General features: G+C 29.5%; 2 protein-coding genes across 9 annotated transcripts in view; one reads left to right on the top strand and one right to left on the bottom strand.

Moving 5' to 3' along the window:
• The window catches only part of LOC105153444 (neural-cadherin), a 215,831-nt gene that overhangs the window by 65,850 nt on the left and 125,300 nt on the right, over positions 1 to 24,681 (top strand). For all 5 annotated transcript variants that reach the window (XM_087408137.1, XM_087408135.1, XM_087408136.1 and 2 more), the window contains 3 exons: positions 10,109 to 10,298; positions 11,060 to 11,242; positions 14,913 to 15,102. In XM_087408137.1, coding sequence (XP_087264263.1) covers positions 10,109 to 10,298; positions 11,060 to 11,242; positions 14,913 to 15,102 — 563 coding nt within the window. The remainder of the gene's footprint in view (positions 1 to 10,108; positions 10,299 to 11,059; positions 11,243 to 14,912; positions 15,103 to 24,681) is intronic.
• Positions 1 to 24,681, bottom strand: part of LOC105153430 (uncharacterized) — a 240,439-nt gene that overhangs the window by 188,581 nt on the left and 27,177 nt on the right. Inside the window, exons 2-3 of one of the 4 annotated variants that reach the window (XM_087408145.1) lie at positions 22,268 to 22,319; positions 20,064 to 20,640 (exon numbers count right to left, since the gene is read on the bottom strand). The gene's annotated coding sequence lies outside the window, so the exon portion shown is untranslated. Of the gene's footprint in view, positions 1 to 20,063; positions 22,786 to 24,681 lie in introns of those variants that run through there. The other 3 variants (XM_087408146.1, XM_087408143.1, XM_087408144.1) reach the window with 3 other exon arrangements.

The following is a 24,681-nucleotide window of genomic DNA, read 5'->3' as shown; positions in this document are numbered from 1 at the left end:
AATTTCTTTGGTTTTTTTTTCCCTTTTTTTGCCCCTTTATTCTTCGAGAGCGTAGTGTGTTCTCGTAGTGTCTTTTTGTCGGCGAGACCTTGTACGCCGTTCGACAGCAAGTTGAGTAACGATTTAGATTGAAGTTGATGAACATAGTTAGAACATCTTTGATTGCTGAAGTCGTCTTGTATCACGTCGGACAGTATAGTAGTGATTATACATATATATTTCTCTCCAATTAAAATTGAGCGAGCAAGAGCATTTGCTAATTGACCTGCGCCGCTACGTGACGCTCGCGGATCGAAACGTATCGGACAGACGAGAAATTTTGTCTCTCTATTCTTCTCTTTATCGAAAGAGAGAAGCATTATGGATTCACGAAACTCGAAATGAAAACGATAAATTATCGATTTCCCACATCTCTCTCTGGCAAGTGAGCTGACATAAATTTTTCCAATACGATTTTATCGTTACAGGAAAATGTTTCTTTCGAAAACACGGGTATGTTGTCACAAAACAAATATCGCCATCTGTTACATTTTCATATCTAATTGTATGTGTATGTCACATGAAACATGTATTGACAAAAATTCTATAACGCTTATAAAGTTCTACAATGACGAAAAATTGTTCGGAGACGGAGATAAAATTGTAATTGGATTTATTTAATAATGCTCGCATATTCGTAAAATCACACAATACACATACGTACATGTACACAGACACATTTGCATCGTCACCGCGCACCAATGGTTCAAGGGTGGTTTTATGCACAAATTGGGGTTGTAAGGTTTTCTAACTTTGTCCTTTTTATCATAACTTAATTACACGTATCACTCTATGCGACAGTCTTACTTCTACAAGCTCGCTTACTGCCCACATACTTAACGTAGTTGTACAACATGTACGTGCACACATTCACACACTCACAATATGCAAACTTTCGGACTAAGAATCACGCTTATGAGCTGTATTATCATACTAACCGAGACTATACGATGTATACACAACTCGACGCGAACGTTATACCGTCCGTCAGACGTCGTCGACAGATAACGAGCAATTAAAATCGCCGTACGAGCGTCATTTGTCAGGGACACGAGTTGCACTATTATTCCGGTAGTAATGTGGAAATTTTCCTAAATTAACATTCGGCTTGAATGACGCCGCTAACGAGCAATTGGAATTAATCAGTGAAAAGTTGTACGGCGACGTGAATTTATTTTGCACGTGTGCTGGTCGCGTTAATAAAGCATTGAATTAAATTTCACGGAAAAACTGAGATTTTATCCAAATGGAGAATGGTCAATCAATATTGACATTACGAGATACTGGCGTTTTTATATGAGCTAATATTAACAATGTGTAACTTCCTACGTTCGTACGGAAGGTAAACCAATATGCTTTTTAAAACCATGAGGCAGTCTTTTTCTTGTCAGCTCAATTTCAGCGAATGTATTTTTTCAACATACGAATAATATAAAATGAGATTATTGTAGAAAAAAATTTTGACAAATAAAAATTGGGAAAAATATTTGTTCATAAATCTATGTGTCTACATTTGTATGTATACGTAGAGATATTAGAAACGCGAAACACGCGTCTGTTTTATTCCTAAAGACATTTATATTGATAAATATTATAATACTTTAATATTTACAATTAACTGTGTTCAATTATACATATAAAATTATTTTTCAGATCTGTAACTAATTAAATTTGTACATATTTCAACAAAATCGTTTTTTCTATATATACATATATATATATATATATATATATATATATGTGTGTGTGTGTATAAGATAAGAAGATGACAATAATCGAAAGCTAAATTTGATTGATTATAAAAATTAGAACACGTGCTTTCTAGTAGTCCAGGATACGTAATGATCCATGGTTGCAATTTATCTCCCAAAGATGCAATACAATAAATGGCAGCATTGTTAGAACCTTTTGTGTTTAATGACAAGCTTGAAATTTGATCGAGTTGCATCGTCATATATTTCGCGATATTAATCGCGCGTTTCAAAGCTGCTTCGATTTTGTCGATATTAATGTATACTATATGTATTCCATGTTTTAAACGAATTTTAAATGAGTGTTTCAGAACAGTTTCGATATTGCAAAAATTATCTTTTGATCGAAATAATCTCTGTGGAGTATCCAATATCGCCGGTCTGATAATCATTCGAACCGTTATTTATTTGATATGCTGTACACTATGTCCTAGATTTTCCGTCTTTTTTTTTAAACGTGAAATTCTTTGCAATCGGTTCAACTATCAGTCGTTTTTTACTTGATGCAAATTTGAAATTAATTAATTGAAAGTTATTACTTTCATCATATTTTCAATAATATTAATATTAAATATTTTGATAATAAAATTTTAAATACAATTTTTATTAAAGGAAGGATATCTGGATCTTGATTGAAAATCGAGATTTTTGTGAATTTATAGTATGCATTTATTGTTTTAAGACAATATGAATATAACCTTCGATGTTATTATTTAATTTCGCAACGAAGAATTTGCAATAAAATTGGTTAACTTTAAAACAATATATTTGCACACATATATTATAAAGAAAAAATACATATAAAGAAAAAATACATTTATAATCAATATGCTGAGAATAAAAAAGATCATGAGTATGATAAGCATATATTTATAATGGCACAGATTGAATTTAATATTCGCGTGTGTGCGTGCGCGTTTAAGATTCGCTAGAAATTTATTTTGAAATTCAATATTGACAATCTGTCAATATGAAAAAGCGACACGATGTACACATCGCGAAAAATGGCGAAAAAATTGTCGTTTTTTCGTATTCTATTAAATTGCGACAAAGTACCTTTCGCGAGTTTTAATGATCAAAAATGTTTGTGTCTCTCAATATTACTTTCTGTTCAATATATCGCGGTATTTCTCGTCAACCACTGCCAATCGCAGAATTCGATATACTCGGTTTGACACATAGCTTTCGGCGTCCTGCAGATTTTGGCGCGACAAAACATAAAAAAAAGAAATATATATTTCCTGTTAAAGAAAATGGATTATTGACAAAAATCTAAAATACTGATAGTTCAATCATAGAATCGCGAGAAAAATCGCCTTGTGACTAAATGTATAAATAGAATGCATTTAATATATACAAAAGAGAATTTTTATCGCGAAACGCAATTGCATTTTGTACATAACTAAAAATTTGTTAATGATTTTTATACATATTTATTTTCAATATATTTAAATGAATATATTCGCATAGTAGAATACATATTGTATGTGTAAGATATTTACACACACGTATATGATTTTTTGCTTTCAATTTTTATTTTTGGTTATAATCATATTTTTCCTTCTCTAAAATTTGTAAATTTATTACTTTAAAGATAACCAAGTTATTCGTGCAAGACTAACAAATTTTTGTGGAATTATTCAACATAAAACATCAAACTTGAAATCAACTTGTAAATTGTAAAAGCATGACAAAATTTTTTCCCAATTCAATAGAACGTCAATTTTTCATGTGTAATTTTTTCTTTAACTACTGCACTAAATTAAAAATTGTAAATGTTTCAGATTCCGTAAATAGAATGTTATAAAAGTTTCTATGAAGTCGCTTTTGATTCGCTTAATATAGTTGACTTTATTCATTCAATATTAACGTACCACAGCATAAAGATGATTAAATAAACAGGATTTACAACCTCGATTATATTGGTTGCTATTGCAATGAGAAAGAAACATCGATTTTTACGTTAGACCAGAAAAAAGTACGGCTGACGTAAAAAAGAGGTACTATAGGGATTAATCGTAAAATATGTCGAGCCACGCCAATTTTATCATCTTCAGAAAAAAGATACCAACATTTTTCACGGAAAATTCTTCTAACTACACATAAAAGTGCCATTTTTCGCAATTTAGACATACTTTCGCGTAGGTGTTTAAATAAAGCTGCTCGAAATGTGTTCGCGCGAAACTATCTGTTCCATATTTTTCAAATAAAATCTTTGCTCCGACGTAATTTCTAGTAAATCCAAATATAAAATCGTTCTTGAAACGTGTTCAGCAGATACGTTCTTTCTCTCTCTATCTCTTTCTCTCTCTTGAGACGTGACTTAAGATCCGGATGACGTTTTAAGAATTCCCAGGAAATGACATTTTAATACTAAAACTCGCTTTCCGTTGAAAGTTAAGTGACGAGAACGGAAGATAGTGCACGTTTCGTGATATCTAGTTCCGGGCAACTTAAACGCGACGATGTTTAAAACGTAACAGGGCGCCGCGTAAATGATTGAGAGCTCGGGGCGAAACATGAGCACTTAATAGATCTTCGCGTATTCACAAACGAGCTTGTTCCGCTAACGGCGCTACCGGGGCGATGCCCGAAGATTAAATCTTTCAAAGATCTCGTTAAGCGTGATGTACAATGGCTGAGACGTTTGCTACATTTAACTCTTAAAATCCAGGATTTATGTCTGCGAACTGGAGATCGCGTGTGTTTAACGATGCGTTTGATTTAATTTTCACGAGTTTACTACCTATAATCTCGTTTAATAGAAATTATATCTCGTTTAATGGATAATATGGAGAAGTTGTAGAAAGTACAATTCACTCAACCAACAAAATTACGACATTAAAATTATTATATGATTACGTTATCAAATTGCATTATGTTATGCTATCTTATCTGGCTCTCGACTTTATATTATATCATAAAAAGATATTCATCAAGATTGCATTAATTTCCAAAAAAGTATGTTCGACGATTAAATATTAATTACTGCTGCATAATTAAACTTACAATTTCGTTTTTATTTGCATTTGAAATCTCTTCAAAGTATATATTACAACAAGATGCAAAGTGCAGATAAATCTTTAAGTTTTGTTCCCGTTTTAGTAGCTTCTATATCATGTTTGCAATAATCTTTCTGTAAAAGGCAATGGATTTCATGGTTGACATTTATATAGGTATTTTAATACCATACTGTAAATCATATGTAATAAAAGAGATATTCTGCGAAAGCAAACTTTGACTTTTACGAGCAGCTATTAAATATAACGCGTTGAATTCAAAATTCTGTAATATAAGGGTTACATGCAGAAAGGGAGAGAATCACATTTATACAAGAGTTGTAATAAGAACATATTCTCTAAAATAATTCTTTCATTTCATAAATTAAAAGATCTATTTAATATCAGAGATCCATCAATTTTAAAGAATTAAATTTTCAAAAGAACACGAAAAAAATAGCAAAATTTAATCTTTTATTTAATTTCTCACTCGATATTTAAGATCATAGATTTAAAAAGTAAAGGATACGCTCGAATTTTAAGGAAAAATCATCGAGGAAAATAAGAATTTTATTTTTCTTTGCCTTGTTTCTATCCGTTTTTCGCGACATTTTATATATAGTCTATTCTAGATCCGACTACAATTTTAATAATAGATTACTTTACAAATTTAGAGTTTTCTTACAATAAGATCATTTGGCAATTTATTACAATGCAATATTAAATGTCTTAATAGTCAAATCTTTAACTGAAGTCTAGAAACAGAAAAAGATCTTTTAAAGTAACGTAAATAACATATGTTATCTCTTCGTTTAATTTCTAAAGTACATACTAGTTTAATTAAGAAAATTCTCATTTTCAATATTTCTCGTTTTCAAACACTCTTTCATTTTTTATTTCATAATTTAGAAACTTTTTTCTCAGAGATATTCTAATTAAATACAAACAAACTCTCTTCAAATTGACCAATGAATTATTAAAATTGATCGGCGATTCTGGGACATTTGCGGGGAAGAGTCAATGTGTATGCTCGTGTTTGAACTGACAAATGGCGCTGTCAATTTCTGTCGTGCGCTCTTTGAATTAAGGAGAAATTCCTTTCGGGAGACAGCGAGATCCTTTCGGATCAATGAACATTTCGTGGACGTCGACGGATGACACGACGGCTGTCTAAAGCCATGTGTACACGCGGTACATCGTTCATACGCGCGGAACAAGGAACACACGCACCACATGCATAACACACATATAAACATTCGCAACACACATACGCAAACGCGTGTATAAACGGTACACCGGACGAGAGGACGATCGAAGGAACACGCATGTAATACAGCGGTTCGTTCGACCAATGAGATGAGAGCTCGGACATGCGGATGGTTATGTTGAATCAGACTGTTACGGTTTCTCAGAAATTAATTAGAAAAGAGATCCTTGAGATAATCCTCAGATATTTGTTTAAGTAAAATATATTAAAAGCTATTTATATTCTAGAGAAAATTTTAATATTTAACAATACATTTACAAAATGGAGATTAAGTCAATTATTGATTACATACTGATTTATATGTAAATATGTAATTAAATAAAAATATATATTATCTCAATATTTTGTAATGGTACAATTTTTGATGTGTAAAATAAATTTCGATTTATCCGACATAATATACTTAGTGGCATATAATAATTAATTTAACTTAATTTAATTTAAATCAAAGATTAGGAGATTATACATAATCGTGAAATAATTAATTTCGAATGAGTTACTATGCAAATCGCAAATTAGTAAATGAAAGCTAATTGTTGTTAATGAATTCTGTATAATTTTCGTTGCCTTGGAGCGCGATAATTGTTCGAGTGAAATTTCAAAGGCAGAAGTTTATCCCACATCTTTTATTTAATTATGATATTAATTAATATTTTATACATATTCCTCTTATAAGAACAATTTTAATAATTTATTTAAAACCAAACATTTAAAATTAAAAATTCAACATTTGATCGTGTAAATATCTACTGTTTATTGATTGACTTCGTTAACTAGCGATTTATTTTATATCTACAAAAATGAATTTAATTTAAATGTTACTAAAAAATATCGCGAATAGTTATATTTAAAAAAAATATCAATATCTTTATTTGATAAGGTATTTAAGTAAAGATTGATTGTAACGTGCATTTGTTAATTAATTATATCCACTAATTGCGTTTTTAAATAAACTTTACAGTTAACGGAATTTTACGTAATATGCCAATTTCAATTCAACTTTAGCACGATTGAAATTAATTTTACCTAACAATGTGTGTCTACAATGTTAGTTTTTACATTTCATATTTTACTATCAGAATATTTTTTAATTATGACATATTAGATTAATAAATAAATTTCATGAAGAATGTCATAATAATGCAATAATCTCCAAATAACAATACTAATTTAACAAAATTTACTGTTTTCCTGCACCACAAAAAGAGTTTTCTTATATTTTTCAATGTATATAAATATTAATCTTTACATTTTAAACTCAATCATAATGTCATCGTGATGTTTATACGATGTCTCTCTCTCTCTCTCTCTCTCTCTTTCTCGCCAGATAAAATTTCACGAATTTTATTAATCTAGTTACATTATAAAACTGACAGCTCTTTAATGTAATTATATTGTATTATTAATGAGATATGAATATGACGTGTCGTGATAAATTCGTTATTGTCAAACGTAAATATTAATAATATTATTAAACTTAAAAAAAGTTATACATGTAATATAATCAGTAATAATTTATTAAATTTTAAGCAGATTAAAATACGTGTATTATATATTAATTACATTTGTAAAATAATAAATATAGAATAAAATAATAAATATAGAAAAAACACATATAAAAAGATCGCGCTTCAAAATGTATTTAATTTAAATTTTGTCTAACATTAATAAATTTCAACGGTTATACTAGCAGTTAGGTAAAGATAGTTTAGAGAGAGAGAGAATAAGTTATCATATATTACTCAAGAATAGAACAGTCTACAGACTATGATAACAATACGTCACCGAATAACAGTCTGATCAACGAATCACTCATTCACGAAGCTCGACTCTGCGCTCCAAGCTCCAACTCGTGCATTTTAACACACAGCACATACAATAGGGTTGTAACACTTCTACCACCAAATTAACAGCGATAACAGTCGTGGATAGTAATTGGCCCGCGCGAGCGAACGGGAACGTAGCTAGAGCAGCAAATGTGTGCCTTTTGATTGCGTGAACTTTGCCTAGGGTTATGATCACTTCTCGGTAAGAGCTCGCTCTTGTTTACGTGCATATATAATACATCTTACAATTATACACACACACGCAGTTGTGTGTCAAGCGCACCGAATAGAGAAACGGAAGGGAAACAAAAAAAAAAGGAACGGGCGAAGACGGGAAGCAAAAGACGTGCGGCGCGTTAGGTAAAATCATCACTGATCACTATACGTATTAATTAATTTTGACCGGTATAATTTTAGTACTTATTTAATTTTTGCGGCATAATAATAGCAGAAATAATAACTAAAACGTATATTAATCGTTACATTTTAGGTATAATAATAAAGAGATCGGCTTCGTGCATAGAATAGAAGAAAACGGTGTTATGGAAAAGCGGATTAACTCATTGTAAGCAGAGTAGTTTTCAGTAAATTAAGTTTGAAATGCGGAGTTTTCATGTTGCTGGCCCAGCTGTGTGTATAACTCCTTTTTCTTCCTTTTTATTTCGCGGATTAACCCACTTTTGCACAACACCGTTCGGGGATTCTTTAATCACCGAGATTATACCGGTCCCGATCGTTGTTGTACCGAGCGATGTTGAAGATAATGAGAAAAAGATACGGTTGATGGAGCCGCTGCCGCGTATGCTTAATGTGTAGAGATCAGTGAGAATCCATTGTCGAATCTATTATCTCTCGTTTTACCCTAGATGTATCAATACACTCCAGCGAAGGAGTCTCTTTTTTCCATAACGACGATCGAACGTTTAACTCATTTACTTGTCTCTTTCTCTTTTTCTCTCTTTTTTAGTCGTGTACGCATACGCTCGCGCGTGAATGAACGCGTATGCGACACACATCGCATGATAAACTTTTATTTCAAGATATTTTTCCTCTCATTATATCAGTAATAACTTATTTTCAATATACATATGTACAGGATGTATCAAAACATCTGCTATTCCTTTTGTCTATGGATAAATTAACGACTGATTTCTTTTTCTCGTCATTAACAATGTTTAATTAAATAAATACTATATTCTAGCATATTATTAAAAAATATGCTAGATATTGTATATTTATTATCTCTGTTAATTTTTACTATGATATAGGTATTCATAATAATTATATTTGTTATTTATATTAATTTATTATAGTATAAATAATTAAGAACAAGTTTAAAAATGTTACAATTTTTGCTTTTATGAAATATTTTAGTTAAACGATATTGCCACTTGAAATTAATTTAAAATAATGTATATTGGATCCAAAAAAATGAGAAAATAAAGTAACACGTATAAATTAAGAACATTATACCCCAGGATGTTAAAAAATAGGCTGGATATATTTATTATTTCTATTGATTTTTGCTATCATTAACGTAATAAGCTAAAATTAAGATTTAAGACTCAAATATCACAATAAATTATTTTGTAACAAGCAAATGGTTACGTATTGATTCAGCTGAATTATCTTTTGTTTTGTAAAAATTGCAAAATTTGTGTAAATATAATATTTTTTTATATAAATCGGTATATACAATATTTGAATACCGATTTGTATAAAATTTCTTATATTTGCAGCTAAAAATAACCACATTCTCAGCACGATAACAATAAATGCGATCCTTACATAAAAAGGTCAAAAATTTTATTTATTTTCCTATTTAACATTTAAATGCATGACCTGAAATGCGGATCGCAACATCGACAAAAGGGACAGCGGTTATAGGTTATCCCGTATATCCGTATCTTGAAACTAGAACAACCAATATCACATATTTTTATGAATCGGAAAGAGCAGGTCTAACATTACATAACATACGTAACAATTGCCTTTCGATTTCCGAGTCACGTAAAGATATCAGTTGTTTTAACTTCAAAATATCGATATGTACATATATGTATATACGCGAGTCCCTCTCTCTTTTTCTCTTCTATCTTAGGAAATTTCCGTTCTCGTTTCTGTTTTTCCGTTTTCCGTTTCCGTTTCCGTTTCGTTAAGTTGTTCTCGGCGCTCCCGGGCAGCCGGTACGCGCTTTGTAATACGCCCCTTTGTGTGTGTCGACAGCTCTGGAATCGACAATAATCCGACGGTCTTTTACCACTTAATGCCCGGTTCCACGGCGCAGACGAACAAGTTTCATACGTTTTACCTTCAGCAACGCGGTGAACAGTCGACAACTTGGGCTGATATTAAGGTTAATCATCCACTAGACTACGAGAGCATAAAAGAATACAATCTCACCATACGAGTGGAGGTATGACTCGTCTTTTATCTACATGCTCGCTTTTGCGAGTGAAAAAGTCTTTACATAATCAAAGTACCTTTTAGAAAAAAATGTAAACATATTTCCTGATAATAGAAACCTATACAAAAATAATCTAATCGTACATTAGCTAACAATTAACCGGTTGGACTTTAAAAGCATAGTCGATTTTTTTATTATGAATTTTGATATGAGATAAATTTAAATCGGTAAAAAAATAAATAAAATACAATCCAACCACTAATACTAAAAACTCTCTCGTTAAAGTTTTCAAACATATAATTTTTTTTCAATTTTTATTTATTCCGGAACACAATATCAAAATCTGAAATTCGAAGACCCGGGTTACAGACGAAGGATGAAAGTTTCACATTGCTAACGGAGGATTAATGGCAATAAAATTTTAGCATGATAATGTTCTATTACGATTGTTCTATTGACAATAAAATAATAAGTTTTATGCATTTGATACAATGTTGAATGTAAATATAGATGCATTAAAGTCCAATATTGAATATTAAATAACATAAGCTTCTATAAAAAGAGAAACAAAGATTGATATAATCAGATAGTAACGTTTACATCTTTGTATTAGAATATTGAATGCATGCAGATCGAAAAAAGTTCAAAATAAATGTATTCAAATGTAAATGCATTCGTAATTTTACACGAGAATAAAAAGGAAGAGTCGGCATCAAGAAGCACACGAACGTAGAATCGTTTTGTAATCGCGGTCAACTTAATTCCACCAGAATAATGGAGCCCAGCAGCTGGCTTCCGAAGCTACCGTGTACATCATGCTGGAGGATGTTAACGACGAGATACCGCTGTTCACCGAACGAGAACAGGAAACCGTACTCGAGGGTGAGCCAGTGGGCAGCAAAGTCACCCAAGTAAACGCCATCGACAAGGACGGGACATTCCCCAATAATCAGGTAAATCGATATCGTGCGCTATTGCACACTAAACAAATTGACGTATCCTGAGAGAGTAATTAATTTCGATACTAGCTAATTACTTAAGAAATAGTTCCAAACACTTGTTCTAAATTTCTTCTGCGTTTATGTCATGTGGTATCATTTTAATAGCGAAATCTTAAAACATAAACTGACATAAAAAACATATATATAAACCACATAATATAGTTTTTAATGATTTTTCTCAATTTTTGCATAAATATATAACTAAAAGATATGTATTTTATATTAAGCAATCTAAATTTCTACATTTTATTATATTTGATTCAATAAATACATATATTATTACATTTGTATTTATAATAATTTTTATATTTAGAATATGTGAGAATAAATGTGAGCATAGAACCTTTCTTTGTTAAATTAATTTAAATTAATAATATTTATTCGTTTTTTTTATCTTGAAATATGGCTATTGTATCCAATTAAATTTATCAAAGAAGTACACAAAGGTATTTTAAATATTTATGTCCAATTATTATATAAAATGCAATTAACGAAAAAACTAAATTAAAATTAGCGAAGAAATTCAGTTATAATGAAAAATGGCCGAGAAAAGCGCATCACATGTTCGACACAGTTCTTTCCACATTTCTTTACTGCAGAGATCCGATTCCGCGTGGATCGATTGCAGGAGAATTGCGGCGAAGCTGCACAAAAGAACTAAAGAACATGTTCGGTATCGCGCTATTGCGGGGCCCTTGAGAAGGACTTAAAGGAGCTCAGTCGTCAAAGTCCTGATTGAGGAGAGACGAAGGACGGCCGGGAATTGGGGAATAAGAGCGGTTACAGAATGCTTAGACTGTCGCATAGCCATAACTTAGACTGTCGCATAGAAACTTTAATGTTTCATGCGGAAATGCATTGCCGCCGTTGGCAGAATGTTATAAACTCTGTAACGGAGTAACGCAATTCCGACGAGCACACGTTTGAGTGGCGTTGAATTTATCACGTATGATCGCATTATCGGATATGCCAGCAACACGAATGTATATCGCGCCGACATTTAATCGCGTGATTATCATTCGTTTTACATTGAAACCGGGTTGCTATGCTACCAAACGCATTTTGTAATGCCGATACAACTACCGATTAGGTGTAAACGTGCTGAATATTATGAAACAAGCTGCTAGTTTCTGAGGGAGATATTGTAAATAATCTTCAAATCTGGGTTTAAATTAGATGAATTTTGTCTTTCGATTTAAAACTTTTAATAGTATACATACTTAGTGGAATTTTCCTTACCATTTTGGAGTTTTTGTAAAGTCTTTTTAAACTTTTTAAATCAACGAACTGATAAGCGTTTATTACAACTTCATTATCAGTTTCTTCATCAAGATGTTAAATTTTCAATTTTTTTTATTAATTAAATATTAAACTTTTTTCTATAAGTTTACAATCTTTGACAAAAAATTATAAATTGTTATACATATAGAAAAAGATTTTAATTTCTGCTAAATTATACGAAATTATTCTTTACTATATTTTATCTCATACACAAATTTTATCTTCTTTTACATATCCCTTTTAAGAGAAACAAAGAAATGAAAAGCTGTTGAACAAAACAAAGTCATGGAGGATTTTACTACACATTTATCTTTTTTTCGTTAAACAAAAATGGGATTATTCTTAGCTACGCAACTCTGTGAAAATGATATGCAACGCAACTGCCAAAAAAAAATTTTACCTCCGCAGTAAACGGAAATAGAGCAACCGTGAAATATCACGAAATTTCCAAGTGGAAATTTGCCGATTAAATAGCATGAGATGCGCAACTGTAAATTTCACCGATTACGTGAAGTTCTTCGCGCGCAAAGGATCTGTCAAATATGCACATTCTATTTGTACGTACTATACATGTATATATATGTACATATTGTACATACATATATATTTTATACATATATATATATATGTATGTATATGTATATATATATGGACGTAGAGTTTGCGGGGCGGAAATGCGCACAACTACCAAGACAAAAGGGATACAACGAATGTGAATCCGACATGTAGTCGAGCACAGTAATCGCGTTGCTGCAAACTCGATATCTTCTTTTCCTCGCTTCTTCATCCGTTCTTTCTTGCATGCGCACCATTATTGACGATAGCAAATAGAGACTTTTGTAAAAATAAAAAGACGGAAATTGCAAAACTGTTGTATAATATATAATATATAATATATAATATATAATATATAATGTATAATACATAAGATAAAATTGGGTGGTAAATTTCTAAATTATTTATAAATTTTTCACGTTTGCGTTAATAAAAACTGGTTTAATTTAATGTAAAGTTCATAATTTCGACAAGAAAACATGTACGTAATTATCAATTCCGTCAGTTTAAATGTTACTGTAATGAATATATAGGAAATATTAATCGTAACGATAAGATTTATATAAAATCCAACGAAAGTGTGTTACGCAACATACTTTAGAATTTGCTGAATAGTTTATATAACCAGAAAATTGTTAACATCAACTTAATCAAGTTTTTTCATTTTCGTCTCTTAATTAAGGGATCATAAAGAAGTACAGAGTACGTGAAAGAAAACCATTCCATCATTACATAAAATTGCACCGTCCCGTTCGGGTTACAGTAACGTTGTTTGCCGTTTCATTAAAGTAAAATTGGAAGGCACAAAGTGCCGACACGTTCGCAACTTGTGCAAGTAAAGTCTTGCAGTGCGAATTTCATTCAAATTTTCTTCCGCGATAACTATCTCAAAGTTTCGAGCTCTCGACGCCATTATACACCCCAGACGACGACATTTTTATGCGTTTCGCGTACTTTATACATATATGCATTTTAATATGAAACAGGGAGTTTCCACGAATAAAAGTAAAACAAGTCGAATTGTAGAATAGGTCATATACTCGCAATATACTGCGTGAGAGAACCGAAATTTATTCAGGATTCAAACTACGTTTACAGTAGATACGTTAATAATTTATGCCGGTTATTACGAATTGGCTTTTAAAAAATTTTTTAAAAATAAATTTTAAAAAATTTTTATAAAACAGAAACAATAGAGATTAAAAAAGTCATTACCTACTAACGTGAAACACACATTAATATAGGAAATGGAATTTAACATAATTTTATTACAATGCTGTTACGCTTTATTAATTTTTAAGTAGATAGGTGAGGTACTCACAACACTCCAAACAATTTAATTTTAGTATATTTTTTAATTATTTTAATAATACATACAAGTATTTTAATAATACATACAAAGTGTGTTAAATTTATATTACTTATACTCTTACGAGATAGAGAAATGTAAAAATAATGAACTTTAAGATTTAAACTTTTCTGAATAATACTTTTTATTTTCCTTTTCCAGAGAGAATAAAGTTTTTAAAATAACTATTATGGGGTGCTGTGACTACCTACCTACTTAATCGTTAAATCTTTGGATGTCCCACATTCTATACAAAACATTTCCAAATTTTTGTTAAAGAATTTCACTTGAAATGTGTCGTCTATTATACTATTAAACTAGCAAATAAATACATTTTTTTCTTCGTTAATGGCGCGAACGGAATTATGATATTCTATCAGTTACTTGCGCATGCGAGACACGTAGATAGAGTCAATAAACTTCACATTATTTATCCAGGTCACATATTACGTGGTAAACAGCGAGAGGAACGAAGGCAAGGATTACTTCGAGATCAACAGGGAAACTGGTGAGATCTTCACGAAAGTAATGTTCGATCGCGAGAAGCAGGGTGCTTACGCCTTGGAGGTGGAGGCCCGAGACGGAGCACCTTCCGCACGACCTAACGGCAACGGCCAACCTAACTCAGGTAGGTGGTACGGAAAATTTTATTTAAAAGCCGTCTGCGCGCGCCGTACAGACTGTATTGCTCGTACTATAAATTCTGTTAAATAGCAGATTATAGGAACAATGTATTTATATTCAAGTTTATGAACGATTGAGGGTGTACCGGTTGTACGAAGTTACCGTATAAAATGGTACTACAACGGGAACAAATTGCTCAGTTGGGAAAATTATAAACGAGTTCTATAAATAATTTATTCAATGGATATTACATAGAGAGCTTATTATAAAAATGATGCAACGATATCACAGTGCCAACCATCATACTTTAGGTTACTTATTTTTCACTTCAAAAAGCACATGAAAAGTATTTGCAATTTTTTAAATACAAGAAAAGATTAATTGTACGTTAAAAAATATTTAAAGTAATGTTCGTTTTTTAATTAATTAATTTTTTGTATAAAGTATGAAACATTATGCTTCATCGAAATCAATGAGATATGAAAAAAACAATAGAAATATATTCTACTTTGTGCAAGTATTTTATGAAGTTGAGTAAATAATAGATTGTAAAAGAGTGATATTTATATTCATGCAGAATATGTGTACAAACCAGACAAAATCACCATATAAAATTGGAATAGAACCCGTTTATCGCTCGGCCAGTATGGTTCAATACCGAAGAAAAAAAAATCGTGTAGATCCGAAACTTTATAGATTTAAAAAATTCATTGAAAAAAGAATGTTTCAAAAATATAAAATATATTAATTGTATATATTCATGTTCCTATTTATTATAATTATATAGTTCTCTTTAAAGAAAAATTGTTTGAAATTACATACTTTTATGTATTTCTTTGGGGGGAAAAAAAAAACCAAAGTTATGGACTTTTATGTACTTCTTTTAATATTATAATATTAATTATAATTGTGATCTACTTTTGTGATACTTAATGTTATATTTTTCTTAAAGAAAAGTTTTTATTCGTATTCAGAGACACTCATAATAATAAATTTTTATATCTATTTTAGATATCATATTAAATATGCTTTAAAAATATCGAAAATTAATATATAAACATCAAATTACATTAAAAACTCGGTAGTATAAATACAAGAATTTTATTATACTGAATGATTATTGATTCGCAGTGATAAGTGAATTACTAGTGAAATTAATACCATTTGAGGGGAAAAGAGTCACCTTCGGGAAAATTCACTAAAGCGCTTTCGGCCGACAAAGCTTCTTAAGGATTTTTCACACAACATGTGATTTGCATTATCGAACTTTTATGGTATGAACTTTCGTGCATTAACGTGATTACGATGTCGTCTTTCGTCTTCCGCAAGAGCTTGCATCTTGCATTAGTTGATTACATGCTTATACACTTACTTGCATTTTGAGGAAACGGAATTGATTGGAAATAATTATAAACAAATGTTACACGTTTCTAGATAAAAGAGTTATAAATGATAATCGTCAATATTTCGCGTAACAGGATAATACTCATTCATGTAATGTAACTAATAAATGACTTTCCCATAAAGATTTTTGTATATAATATTTTGAGTATTAAGCTTTTTTCAAATAATATAATAAAATGGAAACGATAATCGTGTAAAGCTGATTATGATAGAACATAATAGATATTAATTGCGTTCTGCAATTAAATTTGTATTCCTGTTGAATTTTGATCAATTGGAGAGATGAAAGAATAATCAAAGATCTTGAAAGATTTTTAATACAAATTGTGAATCGTTTTGAGTCAATTCGCGCAATTATTACAGTATTGTAAAATTAACAATAGTTATGTAATGTGATTGTTAGTTTAATAGTGCAAATCATTAATCTTGCACTACTGTTTATAACTTGTTGCAAATTGTAACATTAATTTCTACGTTGCTCAGTATCTTACTTGGAGGTTAAAAAATTTAATCCAATATTGCATATGAAATTTATTGTCATTTATTGGATTAAATAAAAGATAATTGCGTCATTTTTGGATATATCAATATAATATATTCAAAAATAAATGCTATCGTCTCTTATTCAATCCAACAAATGATTTTTATGTATTTAGTAGATTAAATGCTGATTTTACTCAATTCTCTTTTTCTAAATAGAAAATGAAAATGTTTAATATTTAGAAATTTAGAAATAATAAACGAAAAAGAGAGAGCCTAACCCGACTAAAAATTTACCTATGTTATATTTTTTTTTTATATCTCTTCCTCAAGTATTCAAAGATTCATAAAGAAATAGTAGATCTTTTTTTTAATACTTCGACAGATTTTCTCTCTGAAATGGATACATTTCATCGCTAGAGTGGCACGTTGCGCTTTTCATGAAATTTTAAACACTGAGAAGCTCCGATTCATCGATCGGTATTAACGTATATACAGTTACTCTTCCTTCTCGCTATCGATATGAAATAGGGGAGACCGGAGCTAATAGACTCATTTTTTAGTTTCGAATTTTTACAGACGAAATTAAGAGACTTATCGAAAAAATGAATTCTACACCAGTTACTACATACACTTGATCCGGTCTCCCCTATAGACAAGAAGAATGGTTTTTGCTGAAGTATCTACAATTTAACTAGATTTAACTAGATTTAACTAGACAGGTCTAAAAATAAATTTTATTAGACTATAATATAAAATAATTTTGTAAAATACTCGAATTGATTGCTACACTAAAAAAAAGTGCGGTAATATCTACAAGTATTATTATTACTAAATCTAATAATATAACCAAGCGTTTGGTAATAATTAAATATTAATAACTAAATATTTAAAAAATTAAACTTTTGTTATATTAACTAAACATTTAAATAAAATTATTTCACTCAATATTTGGGGTAACTATTACTAGACTATTTTTTCAGTATAAAACATTAAACTTTTTGCCCCCAACATTGTTGGGCGGAAAAAATTCATTATTATATTAAAAATTCATTATGCTTGAATTTCCTACATAATTATTTTGATGGTCCAACAAAATTATTTTCAGATCTCTATTTACTTCAATTTTTAGATATTTCAGCAAAATTGTTTTTTCGATTGTATGTACGATAATTGACGGATAATTAACGTGATTATAATTAAGATTTTACGAAGACAATACGTACTTTCGTTAATTAAAAGCTAAACCTAAAAACTTTGAACGGATAGTTAAGTTTTAATAACGTAATCTTCATTAAGCATCGAATTGTGTTATGATGTCATATTATAATGCACGCACTATGTAGTGTACACGCATCGTTAAATAAGATTGATATACGGTCGATATGCGTTCCTTTCTCACTATTAGTCGCGGAAAAAATTGAACATTGAAGAAGATGTACGACAATTTGAAAGCTGTGTATAAGATTAAATATTTCTCAGCATTGCTGAGTCAGCAATTCTCCTGAGAATTTTACACGCTACATTGAGACGATATAATATTACTTATTTTACAAGTTATTATACTTATTTTCAATAAGTTTATTTTCAGTTCGGGTTCTCAAATTATTGAGAGGCAAGTCACTACTCGTTCGTTTTTTTATCTCTTTTGAAAGTTTAGCAGAAACGGGCTTTATATTCAAGTGAATATCTTCTTCAGGCCTGAGGCTATATTTTCAGTAAAAGCCATGTAGAAATTGTTTTAATATCCAATTAATATATAAAGCTCAAGAGTAATATATGATGTAAATGCTAATAATCGGGCAACAAAATTTTAATCAAGTATTTACATAGTACTGGACTTATCCTCTATAAATGCGATATTATTACTTTATCAAATACTTTTAACGATTAAACAACACTTAAATATTGTTTTACTTAAATTATTTAAATAGCAAAATCTATTTAATGTTTATTAACTAAATATTCAGCAGTATAAAATATAAATTTTAATATATAATAATATGTTAGAGATTTAAGATAAATTTTATTAAAGCGCAAAAATAAATTTCGTGTAAGTATTTCGTATAAAACCGCTTTATTTGAAGAAATATAAACACATCATTGCAAATGTTTCAATGATAAAATTTAGCTCGCTTTATAAATTTTAACATCACTCAAAATTGCAAATACATTGCCTTCAAAACATATAATTTATACGATACTCAATATTGCTATCTACAAAAAGATATGAAAAAAAAATGGTATTAAGCTCGTAAGATGAATGGTATATAAAATTGAAAAATGTGAAATAATAATCGTTTTATTTTATGGATTTATTATGAAATCGCGAGAATTACATATGGATATCTAAAAAGTCGATATGAAGTTCAAATTACTATTCGTTGAAAGAGTAAATTTATTCGCCTCGCGTTTGTCAGACTTTTTCATACAACCATTGAAAGAACCGAATTTTATTGATTCTTACTTTTACAAAAAGTCATACATATGCGTATGTAAGATTTTATCGCGTGATCTCAAGCGATCTATATATTTACGCATTCATATATATTTATTATATTTCTATTAATTTATTTATTTGTTTCTTTCTATTTTTCACTGTTATTTAAACAATAAATTCAAAAATTTAATAAATCATGAAATATCCTATTCAAAATAAAAATTTTTCATTTATATTAATAAGTATATAAATAAGTATATAATAAATATATAAATAATGCTTTTTAATTGAATTTCCTGACAATAGAGAATTTTAGAATGTTTGGTAAAAGACATAAAAGCAATAATATCTTTTTATTAGATTCAAAAATATAAAGAGTGCACTTTCATATGCATAAGAAAATAACAAATTAAATATCCTAGATTAAATATTGGTTCTAATATGTTTGAATATCCATTTTAAAGCAACAGATTTATGTAATGACATATTTATCTAACTTTATATTGTTGTAATAACATTCATATGTATCATGTGAAGCAGAATGTACCTGAATGTACCTGAATGTATATGATATATTATACCTAAAATGTTTTCTCTCGAAAAATCCATTACTTTAATGTAAAATAATTTGACAAACTCACCAGTACGATGCGCAGTAGCGGAGTTGTAAACTACATTGCAAATTTATCTGTAACAGACAAATGTAAAAATCAGATTAAAGTAATTAAATAATTAATTAAAATAATTAATAATTCAAAAAATAATTATTAGACGAGGTATGATACAACTGTGTGTGTTTTGCAATTTTATAAAATGTTTATACAATTAAAAAAAAAATTATTATATAAAATTTCAAAAACAAAAAATATTTCTTTCTTCTAATAATTATTGAAATTATTCACATAATTCAAAGAAACAAAAGAAGAAGGTATTAGTAACAAATAATACTTGTATAATAAATTACTCACCGCAAGGTTGCTCCACCATTTCCCGATGCCTCGCCTAGGCCTCCTCCTCCTCTCAGGTTATCAGAGTTCGTTGCACTCGCACAACATTCGCGAAAACGCGATGAACTCGCGATGAATACTCGCTAAACGATCGCATGCAAACCAACTATCAAAATAAAACTGTCGCGCGACTTTGCACGTCACTCCCGAAATACTGAAACTAAATGCGACGCGAACACACTAGCATTTATAAAAAATTTCCAAAAGGTTCCTGAAAAAAAAATTCAAAGAAAAGTAATTATAATGTGCTAAAATAATTATTACAACATATTCAAGAAAATACATATCGCGGTATGCTGAAAGATATAAAAACTTAATGTCGAAGATATAAGATCGTATATTTAAACAGAGAACAACTCTAAAGGATCTCTAATTGACCAATCGTAGTCGATTATTATCTTCACATTCGTGATTATAATTGATCAATTTCTTACTATTTACGGCTTACTATCTCCATTGTAGATGATCCTTAAAAATCCATGTGATTCTATTCTAGTGTCTTCCACAACGAGTATCATATTCTTCATATTTTTTATAATGTACGAAAAAAGGGAGCACAAATGACGCAATGAATACGTAATTGATTATGGGATCGAACAGAATGGGGCTAATTTCTTTCAATGCGTTTAATGCCAATCCGATTTGCCACAATTCATTATTATAATAGACGTCAAAATGTAATATAATAGTAGACGCGACAAGAATTGAAGCCGACCATTGAGAGTGGCTCCAACCTCTTGTCTTCGTGCATAAATCACGTCTAATACAGTCGACTGTATTAACCGCTATTCATGTGAAATGCTAGAAACGAGTCATATGGTAGGGACACGTGAGAGTTAAAGATACCCATTGGCGTCAATTCTCAAGATCAAACCGTATCTTTTTCTTTGAGTATTTAATTTCTCCGTCAGGAAAACTAAACTTTCCGGATATTGTTCTTTTATAAATATCAAAGTAATACTGGAAAATACGATAAATGTATTAAATATCGATAATGCATTAATCTGCATTAAGTATAGACAGCTGGAAATCATAAAATGCAAACACACATGTCATTACGTCTATTTTTGTCAAACTATAGCCTCTCAAAAATCCAACGCGCGTGCACCATTTATGAATGAACGCGGTACGTACATACATACATGCGATGCGTACGCTACTATATTATATGCTCAATTGATCAGCTGATTTATAGTAACCACGTATTTCATGATTATGTGAATGAAATAAGGCCCACACATGCCGGTCAACTTTATTTCTAGGTCGGCTCGTAGATATAATTATCCATGTTTTTGAATAAGAAATTTGTAGCAAATTATTATTAATCTCAGATAAAAGATAAAACTCTAATGCTTTTAAGTTAAACTAATTTGTCTTAATTAATTTATCAGATGTTATTAAAATTAATATATGATGAAATTGATTTTACTACTCGACCGTTTTTTTTAAATAAAAATCACTGTGAACTAATTGCATTTAAGAGAAATCATAATATTATAGTTTAAAAAAACAACAATGAAAAATGCACGCTTTCATAATTAATGATATTAAAATGGAATATTATATTTTTCTTTTTTTATTAATAAAAACAGAATATAAAAGAGAATACTGAAATTTCTAGTTTTTATTATGTTATATTTCCAATTCCATTATTCGCACAACTGTATTTTAACGCTCAAAATAAATAATATTTAAAAATAAAAAATATTAAATATAAAACAGTTATATGCTTTCGAAAAAAGATTTTCAATCCCAAATAAATTTGAAAAAATTGATAAAAATAGCTTAATATCAATAATTCAGATAACAAACAATAAAAAATGTTATCAATTACTCACGTCATACACCGCCATTGTCTCTTCTTCGGTTGAATAAAACACGAAGGATCATCTGAAAATACACAACGAAAATTTACTATTGTATATGCGCAATATATTTCGTTTGCGTAAATTGAACCGGAAATCGCTCATAAATATCGCATTGAAATAACAATTTATATTTCTCATCCCTTATCGTTTCGAACTCAACTCCAAATAAATAAATTGCTTGCCGAATACCTGCTTAGATAAATAACCATCGCCTCGAATGCACAAATCGTTAATCGATGAGAGTAAATTAACTACATGGGTTGATAATCGTTAATCATTCACAGAGAATAATCGCATTTTCCCCTGATACTTGCCGCGATCGTTACGAGGAGTAATGTGACGATACACGAAGTTGCCAGAGCTGCCTGCCCGCACTCGAGTCGCCATGCGAATAATAAACAAAACGACTTTGATATAAACATAACGTATCGTAAAAACGAATGATGTGTCAGCCGTTATGAAATATTTTATGCTTTATAAAATCGATGTAAATTTTTCATATTTCTGATTAATTTGGATAAACGAGTTGTTTGCTTTGCTTGCGCTTATTTGTTTTGAGAATTCGTTATCATTATCGGAAGATTATTTTTTTCTAAATTAAAAACATTTTAAAAACTTAACAAAGATATCACTGGAATTTTAATTTAACAAACGTATTGCAAATTTATCATAATGTGTATGAAAGTATATATACTTTTCTATATATATATATATATAGAATATATATATATATATATATATATATATATACATTGATTTTTAAAGCAAAATTAACTCATTAATTCACCTGTTATTAACAAATATATATATCTACATAATTCTACATATTATATGAAATCCTTTGTCATATATACATTAAAACAAAATTTGTCTACGAGTCGAAAATCTAGTCATATTATCACAGAATTTTATTCTTTCTTTTGATCCTATTCTCCATCTTGACTAGCTATTTCGAAAAGGAAGTATTAACATTGCAATTGTCGTTTATAGATACATCGGATATCGTAAATGTAGTATATAAACTTTTCCTTCCCGATGATGCCATACAATATATGTATTTTGAAATATATTTTTGCATAGTATAAGTACGAAAAGATTCGTACAAGACGGAAATTTAAAAGTATTCAAATAATATTTTTAGAAATGACGTAGAAGATGTAAAAGAAAAGAAAAAAAAGTTTCTATATTGTTCTGCAATCTCTTTTCACGTAAATTTTTATAATCACAAATTCTGTTCTACAAAGTTTAAAAATTCATATGTGGAAAACATTAAGTTAATAATTTACTGCCACTTACATTTTTAGTTTTCCAGTTAAAATTGAAGCTATTTGTTACATGTTATAAATTTAATTCTAAGATTAAGAAATGCAAAAGTTAGTATCAATTTACGTTCAGTGAAATGCATATCGCCGCATAAATGGAAGAATAGAGAACGCTAAATCGTAATTATGCAAAATTAAATTATGCATTGCGTCATTGGATGTTAAAGAGAAAATAGAATGAACAAGCATAAATTTTCAAGCAAGATTCTTAGTGTAGATAACTTGATCTTAAGCTAACCGATTATATTAGTCTATTCTTGTCGTGTGTATCAGAAGTTATTCGAGAACGCGAAATTTTCTTCACGAGAAATGTAAAAAGAGGAACATATTTTCTACGCGAACTCGAGAACATATGATCTCACAAATCATAAATTTTATGCATTTAAAAATTAAAACACTAATTATTTGAAAATATTAAAACATTAACATTTTAGATTTTTAATAAATTTCCGATTTTAATTTTTCTACATCATAAAGATTACAAAAACTTCAGAACCTTTAACTTAATAATCATTTTTAACCTTAAAAAATGCTACTATATAGTTTCTCACGTTAACACTCTGGGTGAAAATTCATCCATAGTTAAGAATTTTTAAATACTTCTTTCTGTCTATTTTAAAGGTTGCAAAGTGCTGGAATATCTGAACTACTAACATTATTTCACTGTAGAAAGATTAACATTAATATTAAACATTTCTATTAAATGTTATTTTAAGCTATCAAAATTTTTATAACAAAAATTATACTAAACTCAAAGAATGTATGGGTGAAAATTCTCTTACAGTAGCACTCCGTTAAAAATATATTTCTTTTCAATATTTAATTTTAAATATTTTGACTTTTCCTAAAATATTTAAAATTGTAAATTATGATTTATTTTATTCAAACTATTTACATACTTTTAAAAAGGAAACATTTAATAAATAACAAGTAACGCAGTATCATCTACTTTCCTTTGCAAATAATGTTTATTTCAGATTCTATGAATATGATTGAGGTGAACACAAACGATGTGAAATTCGGATTCGTTTCAAACAATGTCGTAACATTGTTGCAAATGAT

The sequence above is a fragment of the Acromyrmex echinatior genome, chromosome 7, assembly GCF_024713525.1.
Source record: "Acromyrmex echinatior isolate Ae372 chromosome 7, ASM2471352v2, whole genome shotgun sequence".
NCBI lineage: Eukaryota > Metazoa > Arthropoda > Insecta > Hymenoptera > Formicidae > Acromyrmex > Acromyrmex echinatior.
The sequence above is the reverse complement of the archived record's forward strand: the minus strand, read 5'-3'. Positions and strand labels throughout refer to the sequence as shown.